At 51.7% G+C, this 21,033-nt stretch overlaps 8 protein-coding genes across 8 annotated transcripts; 4 read left to right on the forward strand and 4 right to left on the reverse strand.

Moving 5' to 3' along the window:
• Positions 1 to 3,720: 3,720 nt before the first annotated feature.
• CKM354_000897400 (uncharacterized protein) lies at positions 3,721 to 5,680 on the reverse strand (the record flags this gene model as incomplete). The annotated part of the gene is made up of 3 exons (XM_044804375.1): positions 3,721 to 4,570; positions 4,621 to 5,201; positions 5,252 to 5,680. The coding sequence occupies 3 exons, from the start codon at positions 5,678 to 5,680 to the stop codon at positions 3,721 to 3,723; spliced, it is 1,860 nt and encodes a 619-aa protein (XP_044660310.1).
• Positions 5,681 to 5,856: 176 nt separating this feature from the next.
• CKM354_000897500 (uncharacterized protein) lies at positions 5,857 to 7,609 on the forward strand (the record flags this gene model as incomplete). The annotated part of the gene is made up of 2 exons (XM_044804376.1): positions 5,857 to 6,818; positions 6,868 to 7,609. The coding sequence occupies 2 exons, from the start codon at positions 5,857 to 5,859 to the stop codon at positions 7,607 to 7,609; spliced, it is 1,704 nt and encodes a 567-aa protein (XP_044660311.1).
• Positions 7,610 to 8,040: 431 nt separating this feature from the next.
• CKM354_000897600 (uncharacterized protein) lies at positions 8,041 to 9,810 on the reverse strand (the record flags this gene model as incomplete). The annotated part of the gene is made up of 1 exon (XM_044804377.1): positions 8,041 to 9,810. The coding sequence occupies one exon, from the start codon at positions 9,808 to 9,810 to the stop codon at positions 8,041 to 8,043; it is 1,770 nt and encodes a 589-aa protein (XP_044660312.1).
• A 566-nt stretch (positions 9,811 to 10,376) lies between these two features.
• On the forward strand, positions 10,377 to 12,425 carry CKM354_000897700 (uncharacterized protein; the record flags this gene model as incomplete). Its single annotated transcript, XM_044804378.1, has 1 exon — positions 10,377 to 12,425. The coding sequence occupies one exon, from the start codon at positions 10,377 to 10,379 to the stop codon at positions 12,423 to 12,425; it is 2,049 nt and encodes a 682-aa protein (XP_044660313.1).
• A 357-nt stretch (positions 12,426 to 12,782) lies between these two features.
• CKM354_000897800 (uncharacterized protein) lies at positions 12,783 to 14,333 on the forward strand (the record flags this gene model as incomplete). The annotated part of the gene is made up of 2 exons (XM_044804379.1): positions 12,783 to 12,995; positions 13,053 to 14,333. The coding sequence occupies 2 exons, from the start codon at positions 12,783 to 12,785 to the stop codon at positions 14,331 to 14,333; spliced, it is 1,494 nt and encodes a 497-aa protein (XP_044660314.1).
• A 577-nt stretch (positions 14,334 to 14,910) lies between these two features.
• On the forward strand, positions 14,911 to 15,604 carry CKM354_000897900 (uncharacterized protein; the record flags this gene model as incomplete). The annotated part of the gene is made up of 2 exons (XM_044804380.1): positions 14,911 to 15,459; positions 15,521 to 15,604. The coding sequence occupies 2 exons, from the start codon at positions 14,911 to 14,913 to the stop codon at positions 15,602 to 15,604; spliced, it is 633 nt and encodes a 210-aa protein (XP_044660315.1).
• Positions 15,605 to 15,680: 76 nt separating this feature from the next.
• CKM354_000898000 (uncharacterized protein) lies at positions 15,681 to 17,410 on the reverse strand (the record flags this gene model as incomplete). Its single annotated transcript, XM_044804381.1, has 4 exons — positions 15,681 to 16,294; positions 16,344 to 16,509; positions 16,558 to 16,607; positions 16,657 to 17,410. The coding sequence occupies 4 exons, from the start codon at positions 17,408 to 17,410 to the stop codon at positions 15,681 to 15,683; spliced, it is 1,584 nt and encodes a 527-aa protein (XP_044660316.1).
• Positions 17,411 to 17,820: 410 nt separating this feature from the next.
• Positions 17,821 to 19,512, reverse strand: CKM354_000898100 (uncharacterized protein; the record flags this gene model as incomplete). The annotated part of the gene is made up of 1 exon (XM_044804382.1): positions 17,821 to 19,512. One exon carries the CDS (start codon positions 19,510 to 19,512, stop codon positions 17,821 to 17,823), a length of 1,692 nt encoding a protein of 563 aa, XP_044660317.1.
• Between the last annotated feature and the right edge of the window lie 1,521 nt (positions 19,513 to 21,033).

Genomic DNA, 21,033 nt, shown 5'->3' on the forward strand with positions numbered 1-21,033 from the left:
CAATGACAGGCGAGCAGAATCAAGCTGGAATCAGGGCCAATGGTTTCCGCAGAGGTTGTACTCAACATACACACATCGGAGGATTACCACTCGAGCACTCTGCGCGATACTCGATCCAGTCCTAACAACGCTTGTTCCCTCTGATTGTCTGTCCCTAGAGGTTTCCAATCCGTAACACATTAGGCACTAGAGATCGTATCTGCTAGTTCGGATGATTACCGCAGGTGACAAAGGTATTCGTGCCAAAGTAGGTACAAGCCATGTTATAGCAACATTTCTGGCCTCTGTCACATCTCCCTAAGCAGGCATTATTAGTCGGCGCATCTACGTACTAGCATAATGCGCATTGAAGCCTACCTCCTTCTTTTTGACAATGGTGACAGTGATGCTTGAATTCTCCACCTTGTTGAATACAGGCCATGTTTCCGCAACACTTGTTATCGTTCGGGTTGCATTGAGCTATCTGGCATTAGTGAACATCCGTCTGATAGGATTTGTAACAGAGACCATACCATTGAAATTCAGACATGCGGAAGCTTCTAGAGCTAGAGCGGACAATATAGCAACCAGGCACAAACGCATGATGCTATTAAGGGCAGAAAGTAGTGCAGTGTTTGCAAATACTCCATTTCTCTCTGCCTCTCCCTCTCTCTGTATATATCTATGATTAGTCTGGGCGGCTGCTTTGTTGGTCAGCTATATCTGGCTCGTGTAAGCAGAAGGTATGCACATGGGAGCTCATGCAGCCGAATCAGGTCACTGCATGAACATCAGCTCGGGAGAACCTTATTCGTCCTCTCCGTCCGCTCCAATTCATTATTTGAACCTGCCCGTGCGACTGAGTATCCTACTAACCTTATCGGATATCTCGTGTAGAAGATCTCAAGCTCGTATTCTCTCAACATCTATTCTTACGCTTGCCCGAGGATGTCTGATTACTTGCTCTACAACATTCGAAGCAAAGTCGATTGTTGGGTACGACACTTCGATCGCAGGGTAGGAGAGATGAGAAAAGATCAAACACGAAATTTTGACTGGCAATAAGTTGAGAAAGTATGATGACTGTCTCGTTCATATTATAGACATTCTCTTGCAAGGCATTCGGATCTTGAAAGCCAGCAAACAAAATCGCCTTTCCAGCGACATCATTTCGCGGCTCGCGCACGTTCTCGTAAGCCACCTCAAGTAGCCTATGCTTCAATACTGAGTCGAGATCCCCGGATCCCTGAGATCCCTCCAGGCTATCAATGGCATAGAAAGGTGCCCAGGCTCCACGATTGGGTGGAGGAGCCCGACTTCAAAGCGGGAAGGGAACATCTGTGGGGTGGTTGACCGGACCGCAACGGATGAACACTGATTATTTGCCAACTCTGCACATCTCGATTGAGAAAAATCTCCACCTTCGTCTCTGCGATACTCCCCGCTTGAGCTCGAACGTGGGGTGACCGTTCGGTAGACTGACACGCCGCCTCACGAATGGATGGCCATGCTGACTTGCTGGGCCAGGGTTGGCGATTTTGTTCGTCTCCACCTTGTTTGTACATCTCTCGACTTAGATCATTCTTGTGTGAAGCCTGATCTGGAGAACCAGGTCGTTGACGACTGTGAATATAGCCAACATCATCATGATTACGTTCAAGGCCGGTAGAACAGCAAGATATCCTTCGAGATTCGAATTCAACGGGGAGATGTCGTGCACAATGTCTTCGCTCATTTTTCGGGCCAGGATTCTGAACTCTAACGATCAACGAGAGACGGCTTCCCGAGCAAAATGTATGCTATGCATACGATGCCACAGAACGGCGACGAGCACAACCACCAAAATCAGCACAGTCTGTCCCACGGCCGTTGTTGTTCATACGATCTTCACAACGATTCCATAGGGAACCTCAACCTTCCTCTATATAGTCTATAGCACTTCGCTGGTTACCAAGATCTACACCACTACATTGACCGTTACGAATCTTGCGGCAACTGTCACAGTCACTAGCCTGCAGACTACCGACATAACCTCAACCGGTACTGTCACTGCAAGCCAAACTTTGTCAGATATCGTGTCTGTCCTCACATCTGTGCAAACGCTGGCGGCTGAAACAGCCAGCGAGACAAGTGTGGCGACAGTCGCAGAAACGACATTCGTCACATCAACTTCCACATCCACCGCACCAGTCATCACAACCCAGACATTCGTGATACCATCTTGCAGGAACTCATTCACGCTATCGATCTACACTAGCATCACATCATTCGTGGATCCTCGAACGACTATCGTGCAGCCCATCATCATAATGACCACTCTCTCGTCATTCGTCTGCCAGTCGACGCCGCGCACAATCACTACCACGATAAAATACGTGCCGACTCCAGTAACTTCCACAATCTTGACCATGAGTTGTTTCACTGGTCAAGTTCCAACCACTTCGATTGCTGGAAAGTCGACAGCTGTATTTGGAGGGGGCATTAGAGTCACTATGACATCCTTCTCGACCTATACAAAATTCGGGACGAGCTGCACTTTCCACGTAACAACCACTGTCAGCACCCTGCCACCGCCAGCCATGACCTCATAGATTCAAAGAAAGGAACACGGGGTTCGAATGTGCCAGAGGAGAATCTGGCAAAGGGATGAAAGTACTAATCACAAACAGCAGTAATAGCACTGACAATAATGTACGCGAGGAAAACAACGAGCTATACAAGATAAACAGTCTTACTACACAAAGGCACTCGGGCTGTTTGAGCTTGCGCACATCTTTCGTAGACAGTCACCGAATGCCATCAATTGCGCTGCGAGTGTCGGAAAAATGTCTTTGCGTCGTGTCTACCCATTCTCGCTCTACACCAGTACAAATCTGCCAAATTTTCCTATTAGATCGTCCAGGGCTCGCTTCATGTTGTCGGCCTCTGTACGAAGAGCAATTATTACATGGCCACAAGGCTATTTACACATCTTTCGGCCCGAAGTGTTCGCGGTGCTTCACGCCAAGGCTTGCGAGACATGTCGCTCTCCGTATCACTGTCCCTTCGTTGCATGTTACTCGCGCCACGGGCTGCCGAAAGTGGTACAGTAGGCTCAATTACTTTGCAATCCTCCGCCGATATGGATTATAGCCTTGTCTACTTGTTTCCTACGCGAAAGTTCCTAGCCGTGCTTTCCAGTTGACGCATACCAAAGCGTGAAGCTGATCCCTGGCGCCCTGTACTGCACCTTTCGACACCTGTGATCTTCCTGCTGTCCACTTCCTCACAATTGCTAGCAGGTCCTGCGCTTTGCGGGACATGTTGAAAAATGAACAAGCCCTCGAGACCCCAGTCGACATGATAGGGAACTTGTCCCGGAGAGGAAATGCCTTGTTGTCTTTTCAGCTCCAGGCCAGGTCATGTTCTGAGGCTCTATTGATGGAGACAACCCACTATCGCTTGCTAGTACACTGCATGAATCCTTCGCAAGGTCTCATTGGGCTGTAATCTGCACGCATGGCCAGCAGTGGGCCCCCGAGTTGTCCGTGCAAGTCAACTCAAGTGATAGCCTACCCCTCAACCACTGATACCACATGCTTGCCCGAACCGAGTGACTTGCCCCGGACAAACCTCTAGCCCCGATCATCTGCACTGCCTGGAATCGAAGGAGACTTTCCCTATACTCATGCACATGTCCGCCACCAAGCCTCCCTTGCCAGCGACCAAATGATTGTGCCGGGTCAGGACCAGGGCTGGATATCATACAGACTGGCCTGAAGCCTCCATCGCTGCCGAGTAGCAAGTATGCAAGGGATAGAGAACATTTTGTGCAAAGTCCAGCCGCCAAGTATTAGACTTGAGCGTAGCTCGGTTTAAGCACCATTCAACAGCATGAGAATACTTCTCGCCGGCATCAAGTGCCACATCCCGAACCCAATCACAAGCAGTAGCTTTGCGTATGAGGTCCCCAGGGCCCGGTACTAGAAGTCCTGTCGCAGTCGGTCCCAGTCCGTCAGAGAGTTGCATCCACGAAGGGTGTGATTCCAAAGGATGTCCGAAGCAAAGCTCAAGGAGCACGATGCCTAGTTCAGAGAACGCAACGTCGGGGACAGCGGGCCGTATAGAGTTCCTACAGAAAGAGCTTTCGAAGTACGCTTTGCGGTATAGTATCTGAGAAGTGCCAATCGACGTTGGGAGGTGTATATCCTTGGCTGTACACCTGGAGGGAAGCCAAGGCGTTTGAAAGAATTGGAGAAAAGAATAGGCGACGGAGTACGCCAGGATCAGCCTCTCCACACGCGGGAGTGATTTTCCACTGCCACCCTGTAGTAAAGTATCCAGATTGAACGACTGATCGCCTCTCAAAGGGTGTGCCTCGGGGACCAGACGAAGCTCATATGTCTGTGCCAGGGAGGCGTTTTTGAGAATCCACAATGCCGCACTATCCGCTGTGGCTTCGCGCGCAAGTGCGCAAAGGCCATGATCTTTGGCGTTGGGCAGCAAAGAAGTTCCGGTCTTGGATGGACTTCCCGATGTAAATATGAACCGGCTTGCAGTCAAGGCAATTTGCGCTAGCTCAGACGATACTGAGAAATCGGTGTTTTTCCGCCTGCTTGCTCGTCAGGTACGATCTCCTGAGTTTAAACCAGTGTGGCTCACCGTGCTTTGTTCTTTTCCAAGCCTTCGACGGATCGACTGTCCTCAAATCGTAGCCTTTTGACTCCCTTTGAAGGTTGACTGTTTGCAAGCTGCGCTGTTCTCGGCACTTCCTCTTCTACGTCGTCGTCTTTTAATGCGACACGCAGCAATTGCTCCCAGCTCGACTGCCACTGGTTCTTGCTACCACGGAGAAGGATGTCGAGATTTATTGACTGTTCAGTGCTAGGCTGCTGTAACCATACAAATGCGCAATGCATATGTCTGCAGGGACATTTCCAAGCCTCGTTGAGTAGCTGGTGAATATGATCCGCATACTGACAGAAAGATAATGCTGCCTTGAAGCGCGCTCGCACCCTGCGCATGTTTGGTTGACCCCTTGTATCTTCGTGAGCGGCAATCCGATCACAAGTCTTGAGAAAGCGTGAGAGGGTCTTGTTATGCGTCTCAATTTCGTCAAGAAGGGCATCGCGCCGATGCATGGTCAAGGTATACGCCATTCGCTTGACCTCGAACATGAAGTGGGCGTTGGCTCGATGGACAAGGCCGTTCGCGTACAAGTCCGTGTTCTCCTTCTGCTGTACCTAAGGCTCACACCTCAGTCTCTTCCACAATAAGCACTGACTAAACCTACATCATTAGTGGCTTGTAACTTTGCCTGGAAGCTCACATCGTCGACAAATGTAGCTTTAGCCAGTCTCGTAATGGCTTCGTCCAACTCCTGCAGGACTGCTAGATATCTGTCGCGCGCATCGGCCAAGCGGTGATGGAGTGCCTCTTGAACTTCTGATCTTTGCCACCCGTTGCCTCTAGAGTCTGCAAGCAGATCCTCGAACTCCTGTTCACTGATCACACCTTCCAGACGTAGGGGTATGAGTAGCTCTGTCATATGCAGTTTGTACTGGACCTCGCAATTTTTAACACGACCAAGATCTCTGCGATGAGCTCGGCGAATCCGCCACCAAGTGATCGTGTACTTCTTGGTACTCTCGTAGTGTTCTAAGGACGATATGATCAATGGGAATGCTCCCAGAACTAGACCAGCAATTTCGATGCCGCTCATCTTTGCAATTCCGTTAGCAATGTTCGCGGAATCTCTGAGTAGCAGGTGCAGAACGACCAGTTTGCTCAAGCTCTCACTGTTACACAGTTGCGGGGAGCTCGACTCGCCCTGTTGTACCCATGATAGCTGGGTTCCCACGAATTGTCAATCTCCAAGAACGCCAGAACATCTCAACCATGACCGAGCACCATCGACTAACCAACTCGGTGGCCTCACACACGGTCCAGGTGCTCGAGAGTTTTCGTTGCGTCAGAATACTGAGTTCAGAAGCAGGATCTGAATATGTACTTGCAGACACCGAAGCTCGCTTCCGCATATGGGCAGGAAACATCGGGGCATACCATGTTCAAGATGATCCGAAATCGGCTGATCATAGGCTTCGAAGCGCACCTATAGTGACAAGACGTTTGATTGAGGTCCTCGCAGATGTTGAAGAAACAAACATCGAGATAGCGGACCTCATTTCAGGGAACCGGCCGGATGCTGCAGTCGAGAGCTATCGGGAGTCCCCTTTCTCTGACCACGACGAGGATCCTGACCTTGGCGGACATGCCACAACTGAGCTTGGAGAACTCATGTTGAGCCTTGAAGATTACATCACCAGTCTGTTAAGAATTTCTGTCCTGATACGTGCGAACACTGGACGTGACCGCCACGCACATGCACAGCGTGTGGCAGCTCGGACGGTTTCAATGACTGCCCAATTCGATATCGCGCACATCTTGCAGAAGTATCCAAAGCTCGCTCGTTACGGCACTCACGGATCAATGGATTTGGTGAACAAGCTCGGTAATGGGCTTACTCAGCGCCGTCAGTACTTCTCATATGCTAGAGAACACCATTCCAAAATTTCAGGGGCAGAAAGTTCAACATTGCGACACATGGACGTCGGTGCCTCCACTGTCGGATCCACTGTGCATGATATACCTAATTTGCTGACAAGAATACAAGATGACGATTATCTTGATGTGGAAGACAGCGAGTCCCAAGCGTCATCTGTCCAATCGTCGACTGCAGCTCTAATTGAGCCTGAGCCTTTGAATGTTCCGGAGCTGCAGAAAGTTGGCATCGTTGGCCAACCTTTCCGATGTCCGTTTTGTTACGGAATCGTTGCATTCTCCACGCAGCGGAATTGGCGGTACGTCACTCTCTCGTCCAACAAGGCCTCGGAGCTGAGACTCATCTAGTCGCCATATCCTAGCTGATCTTCGAGCATGGACATGTCTATTCCCGCATTGTCAGATAGGGGCTTTCGACTCCTTCAGCTCTTGGTCGGCCCACGAGCAAGCTATTCACAGGCGTTTGTGGACATGCCCTACGTGCTCCGAGACTGGCTTTCCGGACGATCAGAAGATGCTGGTCCACATGACTGAGCATCAGAACACAGGCGGAACGACTACAGGCGATGAGCTGAGTCGTAAGTACATGCACGCAAGTTCTCCAATAGCACAGGTTGCAGATCCACGGGACTGTCCCTTCTGTGACGCCTGGAACAGTACGTTAAGCGAAAGACGAAGGCATATGCCGGCCGTCGACCCAGAGCTACCTGGTACAGTGCCGATGAAGACTTTCCTGAGACATGTCAGCAATCACCAAATCCAGCTGGCTTTGTTCGTCTTACCGAAATGTTCTGATGATGAAGAGACCGAAGGCTCAGTTGTCGAACGAGCTGCCAGTTCCGCAGAGCATGACCAACAAACTCATCAAACCGTTGCGGATGGAGAGAACACAAGTTCGAGCCATGAGTCTAGTAGTGGAAATGGCGATTCCCGAGATCATGGTCCTGTGCATCAAAGTATTGAAACACCCGATGCACAAACAGAAACACGAGACGGACCTTCATATGCGAGGAAACCAAGTCCCTTAAGTCCTCCGTTCTCTGCGAGCTTAGGGCCCACTCCTCCCAGTGAGGCAAACATGAGATTCTAGTCTGTACGCGTTTTCTTGGGAGGTAGGGTGCTGCGATATTATCTGACGCCAACTTCGCAAAGCGGAGAATTCAATGGTGACATGGCGCTAGCAAATATACGCTCTCCTTTCTTTGTTGGGTTTAAGCCCTCCATGAGGACCCAAGCGATCAAAACAATACGTGCACTGTGACACGTGCGCGAAAATGTTCCTTGGCGCCTTCCACCGTAGCTTCGGCGGATGTGACCAATGTCGCGACTCTCTCGTGGCTTGTAATCTGACTGTGGCTCTGGCTCTGGCTCTCGTGCGGTCTTCTGGTCCAAATGCTGGCTTCTTGGACCGACACTCGATCCAGAGCCTCGTTGTTAGATGACGCCTGGTCGTTGGTGTAAAGTGCATATCACGTGTCAACCGTTGTGCATTGTCACGGACACATTTCGTCGTGGTATCAATCAACACAACAATTGACATTGTCGCTGCAAAAACTGCACGCGTGCCAGGTCACTCTGGAATCGTAGTTGCTTCCTGCTCGGATCGACGTCGGCGTGAGCTGGCCCTGCACGCAGCACATATCTGTTTCCTGGCTCGTCAACGTGCTCATACCACGCATGAAGTCCATAGGCTTTTCGTAGAGCGTGTATCATCATAACCTCGACAGAGCACCAGGCCCGGTTGTAATAATGTTCGTCCACAAGACTGATCAGCGCATCGCACTGTGCGATAAGCATTGGCAGAGCAGCAATTCCGGGCATCGGATCGTTCTGATCAATGCACGCAAAGTCGACCCATATACCCAGAGAACTCGGTTCAATCGATGGACAGGCTGCCAGAAAGTCGTCCACTGCGGCGAGGGTCCTGCGGTACTGACTGTTCTCTGTATCATCAGGAAATTTTGCCCACGGATCACGATTGACCCATCGGTATGAGATGAACACGACATGTTGAATCTCCTTCGCAGTCTTGTGGAAGACTTGAGTCAGGCCATCGCTCGATCGTGGGAACTTCTCAAAAGCGCGGAAGTCCTGGTACTTGACAAACTTGAGTGGATCGAATGATCTCCCAGTCTTCCCGTATCGCTCATGGGCTTCGGCGTACGCTAGGCGCACTTGCTGAAGCGTATCGTTATCGGGACGAAGAAACAGTGGTCGCATTCCTTCCTGCAAGATCTCACGATACCCTTTTCGCAACTCCGCCTCTCGAACGCGTTCCGCAACTTGAACTTCCGGGCTGTCTTTGCGTATGACAGCACGCTGGCGCAGCGACTCGACGACAATGCTGATGGCATCCTGGTCACCATTGAACACAGCATAGTCTAGTGCGGTATAACTGTGCTCATCTGGAGTATCCATCTCAGCACCACAGTCTAGAAGCTCTTTGAGGTAGACATGATTCTCTTCGGAGGGCTCCTTGCAAAATGCCACTGCAGGAGAACAAGCTTTAGGCAAGTCAAACTGCGCAAGCGCCTCGGCGCGTTGGTTGAAATTGAGCAGCGCTCTACCATAGAAGAAACGAGATATGGCTTCCACCGTAGGATCCGAGAGCCCACGGGCAAGCTCCAGCGATTGCAGTGCTGTCGCCAAGGCCTCCGACTTGGACCCTCGAGCGTCGTGGCAGAGCGATAATCTTGCCAGGCCAACAGCTTCCAATGTCAGAATGTAATCAACCTTGCTTTCTTTAGCTGAGTCTGTAGCGAAGGCTTGTCGGAGTGCCCGAGCAGATTCCACGCGCTCCTTAAGCTGCTCAAAGGCAGTGGATAGGAGTATGTCAACTTCCGTGCGTTGCCAGAGCTGGAAGTTGATGACTCCAAGGTTCCCAATCGAACGACATTTCTGTTGCTCGGCTTGCAGCTGGACAGCCATATCATACTGCTGCGAGAACGCATCACGGGCGGCCTCTAATCGACCCATCGACCGAAGCACTGTACCGTACTCTCCCAAAACCTTGAGCCGCAGTTGCTCTGCATCACCCAACTTTGCAAGAAGCTGCTCCAGTACGGCGAGTGCATTGCCATACCTTCCCATTCCTCGTTCCACAGATGCGATCTCTCGGAGGATAACGCAGACATTCAGTTCGTTGTCGCTGCTTGTTGACTGATGGCATCTCTCCAGAGCGGTATAGAGGACTCGCGAAGCCTGCTCCCACGCGCCATGCTGCGCATGTTGCCGGCCAATGCGTAGGAGAACGTCCCAGTCGGAACTGAGGCCAGTATCGTGTGCCGACATAGTGCTTTGTCACCCTACTTCTCTGTAGGCCTTGTTCAGTCGGTCTGCGTTTGACCAGTAGCTGGCTGATGCGAATGTATGCTTGCAATTTTGCTGCATTGTGAGACTGCAGATGTTGAAACTTCCAGCTGCTCGCGAGAACAAGGGTATAGATAAATGAAGGCGAGCTGATGAAGAGGAGGATGTGGAAGGATGCGGAAGGATCATTGGAGTGTGGCCGGCTGGCCATATCAAGCTGGAGCCAGGACTTTTTGAGCCGAAGGTGAACAGGACAGGAAGTCCTTCCGAGGCCACCACCGGCACGCAAACATACTCAAGCACAGTCCTGTTACCATATCATATTCCGCGTGATGTCCATCTTGGATTGCCCGGATGGAGGAGGCGGTCAATCGAGAGCTCTGTCTTAGAGCTCTGCCGGCCAGGTTGGTCTTGCACTGCAGCGTAGCAGACATGTTCCCTACTTAGCTGCAGGCTGCTGAGCTTGCAAGCGAGCGATGGCTAGTATAAAGGATGCTTCAGCTCGCAGACAGAATCCTGAGTTCAAGAATATGACCCGATGAGAAGACATGGCAGCCAGGACACCAAACGTCTGCTCGCGCTGCTCAAAGCTCAAGCTCGACACAACACCACAAGCGAGACAAACCCACGTGCTCGGCAGGCCATCCACATGGAATAGCAGCTGCAGTGTCTGTGCTTATCTGGCCGTTCTCGCTGGCATCGAACAGGTCCCGCAGTATGGCGATCCACTAGACCACGAGCCAATTTACCATATCGTGCCTTTCAACACCAGCACGGTATTCGAAGATCCGCCGACAGTGCGCCTGAGAAGCCCGGCTCACCCCGTTTCGTTTGCCGTCGTAGAGGCAGACAACGTCGGCGACGCGGATGGCCAACAGCTCTTCAACTGCGTGCGTAGCCGAGGATGGGCAAGTCCTGTACCGTCTACGAAGAGTGTCACTACATTTTCTGCGCGCCTACTTGACAGCAGAATGGACTCTGGATTCGTCAAGGCACAGCTTAAATCCTGCAAGGACAACCACCCTGCTTGCCGGTCGAATTTTCAGCGACCGATGAAGACTATCAAGCTGATTGACTGCACTGCGCACCGAATCTTTGAACGGGAACGCAACGAGTCATATTTGACGCTGAGTTATGTCAATCGATCTGTCAACTTCGACGTGACTCGCCACATCAAGGGTCAGATGTTAGTCGCGCCACCTGCGCTCTACAGCGATGCTATGAACTTGACTACCAAACTCGGATACGAGTACCTATGGATCGACAACTACTGCATCCCCCAGCCGCCACCGGGTCGGCAATTCGATAAAGGCTCGCCAGAGAAAGCAAAGCGGAAAGAGCAAGTACAGCAGATGGATCAGATATATACCCGATCTGACCTGACTATCATTGCTCCTGACTTTCTTGACAGCTTGCCAAGAGTCAGTCAAGGCGGATCCTCTAGCAAGGTCTTTCAGGTGGGCGGCCTACCATTTGTGGTATGCCCACCAACGCCCAGATACGAGATTGAGAACTCAGAATGCAGCGAGCGAGGTTGGTGCTACCAGGAAGCAACACTCGCAGTACGACGTGTAGTCGTGCTCAAGGACCAAGTATACTGGAAGTGCAAGACAACACATGCTCTGGAATCTCTACATGGAACAATAGACCCTTTCACCCTTGTGACTCAACAGCAGTCCACAGGCAACGGGCCTGCTGAGTTCCACAGATGGAACGAATTTGAAGTCTTTGCAAATCTTGCAGAGAGAAGACCTGACAGCCTCAACCACGTCTACAACCACATCGCAGAGTATACCAAACGCCGATTCACGCAATACGACGACATTCTCGAAGCAACCGCCGGACTCCGCAATCAATTCAAGATGCTCTACCCAGAGCTCCTAACGATATCCGGTATTCCTGTCTTACCTCGCAGCAACAGAGAGACCTCCGGATGCCTTGATCGCTTCGTGACAGCGCTATGCTGGAAAACGGCATTCCACTGCGATCGTCGACCAGGGTTCCCGAGTTGGTCATGGACTGGATACTACAGGCCTGGTTTCATCCAAGGAAAACCACTTGAACATGCTCTGGGTGCAGTAAATCCATACTTGGACGCTGGAGAGCGGAATCTGATTGCGAGGCCCAACGTGAAAATCTCACTGGATATCCTAGAACTACAAAGATCGCAGGTTGCAGTAAACGAGGCCCTGCCGAAAACACTCCAGAGATCTGGGCTGGAACTGACATCCGAACCTTCTCAGCTGACCATAGAAGCTCAAATGATCGCAATACAGTTCCAGCAATGGCTTCACGACCTACCAGGAGATACGCAATCGCCCTATGGTCACCCTGCAGTCAAAAGCACAAAACTTTCGAAGACAGCAAAGGTCCGCATGTTTCCTCCAGGTTGGCCCGGTCTGCGAAATGGCTCTGCCTTTGCATTGATTGTTCTTGGCAAAGGGCAATCGTTAAATGGACGCCAGAAGACTGTAACGCTTATGGTCGAGCAGAATCAACGACGTGGGTGGCAGCGTGTTGGCGTCGTGGACTTGTATGATCAGGCTGAAACGACATTCATGAAGGAGTCAGAATGGAAGCAAATCATATTGTTTTGAGTCTGCTACCACGTAGTACACTATCCCATCGCAGAGAGTCTCTTTCGTGCCTGCCAGGTCATTACCTCCCATCGGTGAGCAGATTGGCGAAGATTGACGCGCTTAGCCTTTACAATACTAGACAGCGGAGCGCGGACCGGAGCGCCACCTTCATTTCGTTTACGATGGCGCTTCCCTTTTTGGTCCCAAGTCCAATCATAGTTTAGGTTTCAGGGCCTCGATACGCGGCAGACTGTATACTGCCACCACTGCTCTTCTCCTGGAATGGAGTGAGTATGTGAAGTGCACTGCCGCCATCCTATGGGGTGTTGGTAGTCTCACATTGCGATGATAATGCACGAACAAGCACCAACAACCATGCAGACTATGGAGAGTTTGCCTCCGACAGGTAGCGACGATGTCGTCTATCCGCTCTTCATGCTCGATGATACGAAGACTTTGCGCGGGATTGTGGTAACATGGACACTTCGCTTCAATGATGTCCTAGATCCAGCGAAACTGCATAATGGACTAACGAATCTGCTCGAGATTGGCGACTGGCGCAAGATTGGTGGCAGGCTCCGGATGAGAGTGCGATACATTCATGCTCGAAGAATTGCGGGAGCCAAACTAACACATGCATCACAGGACGATGGCAGGCTGGAGATCTGCGCTCCTCGAAGCTTCGCTCCAGAGCGGCCACCGATCACTTATTCCCATCAGCGTTTTGAATTGAGCGTCGATGACCATCCCCTCGCAAAGACACTGCCTAAAGCGACGAAGACATCCTCAGTGCAGGTCGGTCCAGATGGCTTCCGAAGCTTCGCAGCCGGGCCAAGCGCGCCAACGAAGTTGGCCGACTTTCTCGACAAGGACAAGCCGATGCTGTCGTTGCACATCACTTCTTTCAACGATGCGACTTTTGTCGCACTCTCATGGCCTCACGTTCTCATGGACGTGATGGGCCAGCAGGCTCTCGTGCGTGGCTGGTCTTTGGTCCTGGCAGGACGGGAGGCAGAAGTGCCACCGTGCAATGGCGCCCACGATGATGCTATTGCCGAAGCCGCAGCCTCGCCAGCGTCCACGACAGAAGAGTATGCACTGGGAAAGCTCAGAATGGGTGCACTGGGCATGATCAAATTCGGAGCTCGCTTCGCTTGGGATATGTTCTGGAACAGTGTTGTCGAGACGCGGACCATGTGCATTCCCTCCAGTGCCATGTCTCGCCTACACAGTGAGGCACAAAAGAGTCTCATTACATCAGCTGCCGGCACAGAGAGACCATTCACGCCATTTGTTAGCGAGGGCGATGTCCTTACAGCTTTCTTTGCACGCCAAGTCGTCTCATCACTGAGAGAGCCTCGACCAGTGACGATACTCCACGCGCTCAACGCACGATTCCGCCTTCCAGCTCTCAAGGCCAGCAAAGGCGTCTACATCCAAAACATGGCCGTTGCAGCTTGCGCTTACTTGAGTGCTGATCTTGTCCAAGGACCGCTCGGACCCGCTGCTTTACAGAATCGAGCAACCTTACTAGAACAGGCTACAGAGCACTCAGTCCTCGCGGCTCTCCACGAAATGCACGAGCAGCATCAGAAAAAGCCAGGAGTCGACCCCAACATTCTGTCTGGCGACCCAAACGCGGTGCTCATGCCTTTCACCAACTGGACACGAGCTAATTTGTTCGAAGCAGTAGATTTCAGTCCTGCAGTTGTGCGATCTGGGGAGAGCGAGCAAACGAGATCGAATCCCCCTGGAACAATGGTATACCATCATGCAGCTTCCATGCAGTCGAATAGTGCGGCGAGAAATGTCATTGTCGTGCTTGGGAAAGACCTTGCGGGAAACTATTGGGTGACTGGAGTGCAGCTCACTACTGCGGCTTGGGAGAAGATAGAGAACGCTCTGCAAGCATTGGAGGCCAAATGAATGGCAGCATCAGCAACTCATCTTTCCATGGCTATACTGCAAGCACTAGTACGGGCACAATAGTCACTCTCCAACGTTACGGCTAGTTTTGCCTGAATGGCAACTCGCATACAGATCCATCCTTACAATCAGTTTTCGACGTCTGCTTCGCATGCATCGCGAGGAAGAACTCCAATAGTTACCGGACCACCATACATGGCTCTTCAGAGCCTGATACAGGCAAGGCATTCATGCACATGAAACAAGATGGCAAGGTACGATCGTCTGCATCTTCTTCTTCACAGCCAAACGCAAGCATGATCTAAGACATCCTGAACCCAAACATAATGTCGCAACCCGTGACTTCCGCACGATAATGCTCTAATGTACGATGCAGCACTGGATGCTCATCTCGTGCCCAGAGTGAACTGCCACTCTTGGAACAATCGTGATGCATACTCTTCACCATGCGTGATCCTTCAGAGAACACCAATGTCCAAATCGGGAGCTTGGTGTACCTTCAACTCTTGGCGGCCGATCATTGCCACAAATCGACATTGGTGTTCCACATGCGACTATTGAAGAGATAGATATAAAGATGAATCAGAATCACGTCTCTCGCAGCATGGTACTCTTGTATCTTCATCATCGCATTCTGAACATCACAGAATACCAAGAACGACCTGTGATCAAGACTCCCAGATACCAAAACCAGGAACAACAAACCTACAACCACCCACTCCACAACACTGCCAACATGTCCACAACTTCAACACCACCAACAACATCCTCCTCACCCCTCCACAGTATCCCCCTCGCCTTCGGCCTCGCTCTCGTCCCTCACGCCTATGGCCTCACCCGTCTCATGGTCGCGACTCGCAATACCCAGTCCAACGCCATGCCACGCACAAACCTCGAAACGTTCAAGACCGTCCTCCCAAAAGACCTCTACAACCATCTCATTCGCGCTCGAGGCGCACATCTCAACTCCTTGGAAGTCTTCCCATTATACGCAGCCGCAGTGATTGCAGGCCAGCAAGCCAAGCTTTCCGAAAAGGAAATGGGGAGTTTGGTTGGAGGTTTCTTCGCTGCGAGGGTGGTGTACATGGGGTTGTATTTGGGCGTAAAGAGTGATGTGTTGGCCTTGGTGAGTTTTTGTTCTCTCTGTCGTGCTTGGTGGGCGTTTTACTGATGTTTCCGCTTTGCAGGCAAGAACAGCGGCATATAGCTGGAGTATCGCGCTTCCGATTATGGCGCTTTGGAAAGCAGGAAGTGTGCTTGCGGAGGATTGATGAGTTGCGCAGTCGGCCCCGGCCCACAAAGTCGTGGTGTCAAACTTCGGTTAAGCGATATTCGTTCTCAAACACATCAAGAACCTCTTAACATCCCACTCCAGCTCATATATCTCTTCTGCATTCTGGAAAGCCGCTCCTTTGGAGGTAGTTGACCGAGATCTTCGAGAAAGTTATTGCTGTTCGCCAAAGCAACCTGAGCTACGCCCACTTCCTGTCCGGTGAAAAGCCAGGAGTGCCTCGGACCAGGCTGCTTCTGCAAATCCATGATCTGCTTTGCCAGGATCCGGATCTCTTCTGCAACAGCACTGGCATCTGAAGTCATGGTACCAAGTAGTATCTTGACAATCAAGTGGGACTCCAACGCCTGTCCATATGCCTCTCTGCGAATGTTGATTTCCTGCTCAGTTGGGATGGCGAGAGTGCGTGACATGCAGTATTCTTTGTACGTCTCGAGCCAATTCCTGTATTGAGAGTCCAATGCCTGGCATCTTTGCTCTAATTGTGACACAACGGTCACCTTGAGTTCACATTCCGATGTCAATGTCTTGCTAACATTGTGCCAAAGGCCTGGTAACGGGAAGATGAGTTTTCGAGCACTAATCACAAGTTCACTGCGTTCCGTCAACTCTTCAGTATCAGTAGCCAATGATTCGTACAGCGCTGTCCATTCAGGCTCGGCTAGATAACCTGCAGTGCCTAGTCAGCATCAACCCACATCTGCAAACAGATCGCGTACAGTGCGTGTTATTGTGCAGTGCCTCCGAAACAACCGGCCCAACATGACTGTGAAACAGAGCCTTCTCGAACTCATCCTGAAACGCACGAGATGAGCGATGCTTCATCAGACGAGTGCTTCCCGCCACATGGTGTGCGTAGGCATCGATTCTCGAAGGATCAAGGAGCTACCCATATCAGCTGTAGTCCGTACACGGAGAAATTGATTGATTCACCTCGTTCAAAGTCATCATCTGCACAGCGCAGACCAGATCAGTGTCAATCGCTGTAAACTGTCAGCATAGGTTCCGTCAGCTGAAGCATCAGTATCGTACACTTCTCATCGTCCGCTATACTCCGCTGCAGAACATTCAGCGCCTTCGCATACAGCTTCGAAGCTGCAATTTCAGCATCGACAGAAGGCATCAGAGTACTACTAGCCTTGGCCAGTAAACAATCCGTCACGGCAGTCAAGACCCTACTCTCTCTATACCGTTTTGGAACCAGCGCCAGATACGAATGTGTATTCGAAGGAGCAGAATCCAGCACAAGCGAGTATATCCTCGAAGGATCCTCGGCGAGCTGTCCCATAGTCGTCTTCCCCACGCTGAAACTAGTCAGTCGATCGAGCATACTGACATCGATCCCGAAGCGACAGCGTGCAGCTTCGTAGCCTGTCATTGGCACCGGAAGGATGAATGGCGAAGGGCAGAAAACTTCTGTATCGTGGCGGGCGGGAAACCAATGCTCAAAGTCGTAGTCCTCGCCAACAATTGAATCCTCTTCCAAGACGACGTCCGGAGTGCTTCCTGTCCCCTGAGATGCCTCCTTAGAGCTTCCATACCCACTGCGCGCTCTGCACACAACCACTTGCTGCTCAAGCTGATCAGGCATACAGATCCTCGGCACCGGACGTTCCCTCGCAATTTTCTTCTCAGCAGCATTCTTTACTCTCCTCTCCATTCCCACATCTCTCATCGCCTGTCTGCGAATAATCGTCCTCACAGCAGGATCCGAAGGAAGTTTAGGTCCATTGCTGATGACGAACTGGAACCCATCAGCCAAGTCAGTCTTCTTCTTTCTAGGCATGGCATGCTTTGTATGATGCTGATCTTGTCCCAGTGATGCATAATCGGACCTGGAGGACGAAATCCATGAGTCTTCGCTTCAGGTAGGGTGGCATGATTCCGGGAGTGGAGTCGTGCATGGCGAGGTCGCGCGACGAAGGATCAATAAGGTTGAGGAACACTGATGCCCAGATATGGAATAGTGTGGTGGAGTGGCATCTACGTAACGTAGCTGTGCAGTGACATCCACGGTAGAGATGACGAGCTGGCTTGGCGCGCATCGGCGGATACATGGCTCGGAGCTCCTATCTCACTATCAACATTATTATGCTGTACAATAAATAAACATTGGGTATCACAGTCTCTCATAACATCATGCTCCAATTCTTCCATCCAACTTGACTTTCATTTGTCACAAACCTCGTTATTGCCTTAGATATCCTTCTTCTCCTCCCCAACCCTTTCCAGTTCCTCCACAATTCCGTCTTCATCTCTGGCCCTCCTCTTTCCCTCCTTCTTCGACGAAGAAGCTGCACGATCGACCCAGCCCTCGCCTCTGAATACACCCAAAGTCTTCCTAATCATCGCACCCTGCACAGCACCAGGCTGAGCCTCATAGACGTAATTAATCGCTGCCAGACTCGCGACGAACAATAGCACATCGCCATTCTTCACTCCTCGCCACCACCCTCTCTTCTTTCCGACCTTGTAGAACGAGTCGAGACTCAGTCGGAAACTGTACATGAAATTATCACGTTCCTGATTTCGCGCCACATAGGCCCAGAGTCCACCCATGAAGCCTCCGAGGAACCAGCGTTGGGTTGGAAGCAAGTTGCGCGGTAGAACATTATTGAAAAGGCAAATGCTGCCCCATGACGTTCCGATGGCACCAGTAATGAAAAGGGACATCTTGATTATGCGCTGAGAGATACGGTTCAGGACCGGGCTCGGGTTTTTGAGCAGGGCCTTGTAAGCGAGCAGAGCAAAGGCGCCATAGATCATAGTGAAGAACTTGAGAATGGGCGGAAAGGCAGCGATCCAGTACTTCAGATATGTCCTTGCGCAGCTGGGGTCCTTGGGGTGAAGGAAGGCGCAAGAAGTGTGTTTCGTGCCAGGATGTGCGGGTGATGAGATGGGTGCGAGTCGTTGCACAGCTGCTCCACCGGGAAGTGTTTGCGGGTTGTTGGGGAAGAGGATGGGGCTCACGAAGGCAGGCCATCGCAGCTTGCTGATCTCTGCTAAGCCATCGACGATGTCGAACGTGCCGGGCCAGCTGCGCCCGATCGGATAGTCCTTGGGTCGGAGCTGTATGTACTCAGGACTTCTCTTTAGGATGAACGCCCCCATGCTTTCTGGAAAACACTCGCGATCGAACACGAACGCATGCAATAGTTGTCCGCAAGCGAAGGGCATGAGCAGCCAGCTGCCGAACCACCACGGACGGTCCTTGCCCTTGCCCCAGATCAGTCCATTGCTCGAAGCATGGTTGTATCCGAATTCCAGACTGCGCGAAAAGACGTAGATCGCAATCGTGACGCGCAATTGTTCAGCAGGCGTTGCGCCTAAGCAGAAGCCAGCAAGCGACGCTCCAATGGCAGGGGTGTACTTCGACGTAAGCGCTTGTGATATCCGCGGATTCCTGGTCCGGAAGGGCTCTGCATTATCGGACTGCAATTCTGTACGCAAGCGAACGAAGAAACGATGCAGAATGCGATGGAAGAAGAGCATCGTGGAGAATGACAGCGCAATCCGCGTGTTCTTGTATTTTGGCGCAGGTTTTGTTGTTGTGACAACTCCTCTCCTTTGCGCAATCTTGGCCAGCACAAAATCCATGCTCTTTAGTGCAGAGAACAGCGCGACGAATACGCGCAATGCAGCGCGTACCGACGCGACATTGTAGTCCTCGCTCTCGGTCGTTGTTTTGGTGTAGTTCTCGTATCGCGAGGGGTTGGGCGTTCGCTTTTGCACACGCTGCGGCGCCCGGGAGATCAAGTAATTATGCAACAGTTCATACTCCCGTGGCGACAAGGTATATCGTAGCGCAGTCCGGGTGATGGGATCGATCGGTCTCTTGCTCAAGTTGCTGGCGGAGGAGCCGGACGACTTGTCGGAGGAGGACGACATCCTCCTGCGAATTTCCTTCAGCGTCTTCTGCGTGGCCGCATTGGTGAGCGGGAAGGAGTTGGAGCGGGATGTTTTTCGGTGATGGCGGGTGTTGATATCAGGTCGTTGGTGGGAGGAGTGTTGATGATGATGTCGATGATTGGGATCGTGTGGAGGAGAACTGCCTGCAGGAGCTCTGAAAGTTGTTGGGGGAGCGTCGCCAAACAGCCTCGGCTTCAGCTGATGATCAACACGCCCATCGCACTCGACAACCACCGCCGACAACACCCCGCGCAGGCAGATGAAGTTGTCGACGTGTGCCATGGGCCATCACCGCACGATGCACAGCATTCTCACCATCACGACCCATCTTCCGCAGGACCACTCTCCACCCCCTGGTCGTCCACGAGAACTACCTTTGCGGGGACGACAGCGATCAGGCAGGCCCATCCTCCACCACACGACCTCTGCCAAGTCTGTTCAGGACAGGCCTGTTGCTCGAGCCCGGGACTGTCCACGTGCGCTCTGTACCATGAGCCCGAGGTCGGAACAGGAGCCTCGATTTCCACTGAGCATAAATTCGGAATCCTGAATTATTCATCCAATGCCCGCAAGCGGTCTACCGCCCTAATACCGCATTTATGAAACTGAAGTAGGGCTGTGTGTTGGACTTTCAAGCACAAGCCCTTGTAGCCCACGTTGGAGCCAGTTCCAGAGTGCACCTTGGGCTTGCTCACTGGTTGGATATAGAACGAGATTGATTCACAGTTGCCTTATTCAAGGGTCGAGCTTGATATCTACCTTGATATCTACCTTGGAAAGGCCACCTCTTCCCTTCTACGCCTGCAGTATCAGCGTTGTACAACTCCGCGATCACAGTAGCATGTCGGTCTGCAACCAGGAAAGGCTGCATGATTCCGCATACGAACGACAGAGAGTCGGTTTCGGGCAGGCAATGTGCTGCAACAGGACCGAGAGGGCTCAAAAAAGGTTGTTGACCAAATTTAGGCCGTCTGGCTGGTGTCGCCTGCAAATAATGCACCACAATTCTTGAGCTCTATATCAGACACCTTCCGTACCCAAAGCCTCCAAATCTTCACACCCGCTCTTCGCATCAACGCCGAACATCCTCTGATTCACACAAGTACTCTCCTATCTTTTCTTGTCGGCCTGAAACCTCTCACGTACAACGTGGCTCCCCTCGTTAGAACCGTGGCTCTTGTGCTCGCTGTTGCCCTAACGTCAGTTGATCCTCCTTGGTGCTATGTCTCTACATGACTAATTGCTCGATCAGTGCCTTGGGGGCGAGCAACTGTCAATGTGGAGAAGATGGAGGAGATACTTACAACGCGTGCGAATATGCCATCGAAGAGTCGGACTCAAGTCGTCTAGCACATTGGTCGCAAGCTGAAAACGCCGCCGGACAGGCTTACGCGGTAAGTAGGAAGAGCTCCCAATTGCTTTCGTGTCATATGCGGATAGCTAACGCTTCGCAGTGCCATTACCCAGGGAACGGAGACGCGCTGAAATCATGGGGAGGGC

Source organism: Cercospora kikuchii, assembly GCF_019650295.1.
Source record: "Cercospora kikuchii DNA, contig_00006, whole genome shotgun sequence".
In the NCBI taxonomy this organism is placed as follows: domain Eukaryota; kingdom Fungi; phylum Ascomycota; class Dothideomycetes; order Mycosphaerellales; family Mycosphaerellaceae; genus Cercospora; species Cercospora kikuchii.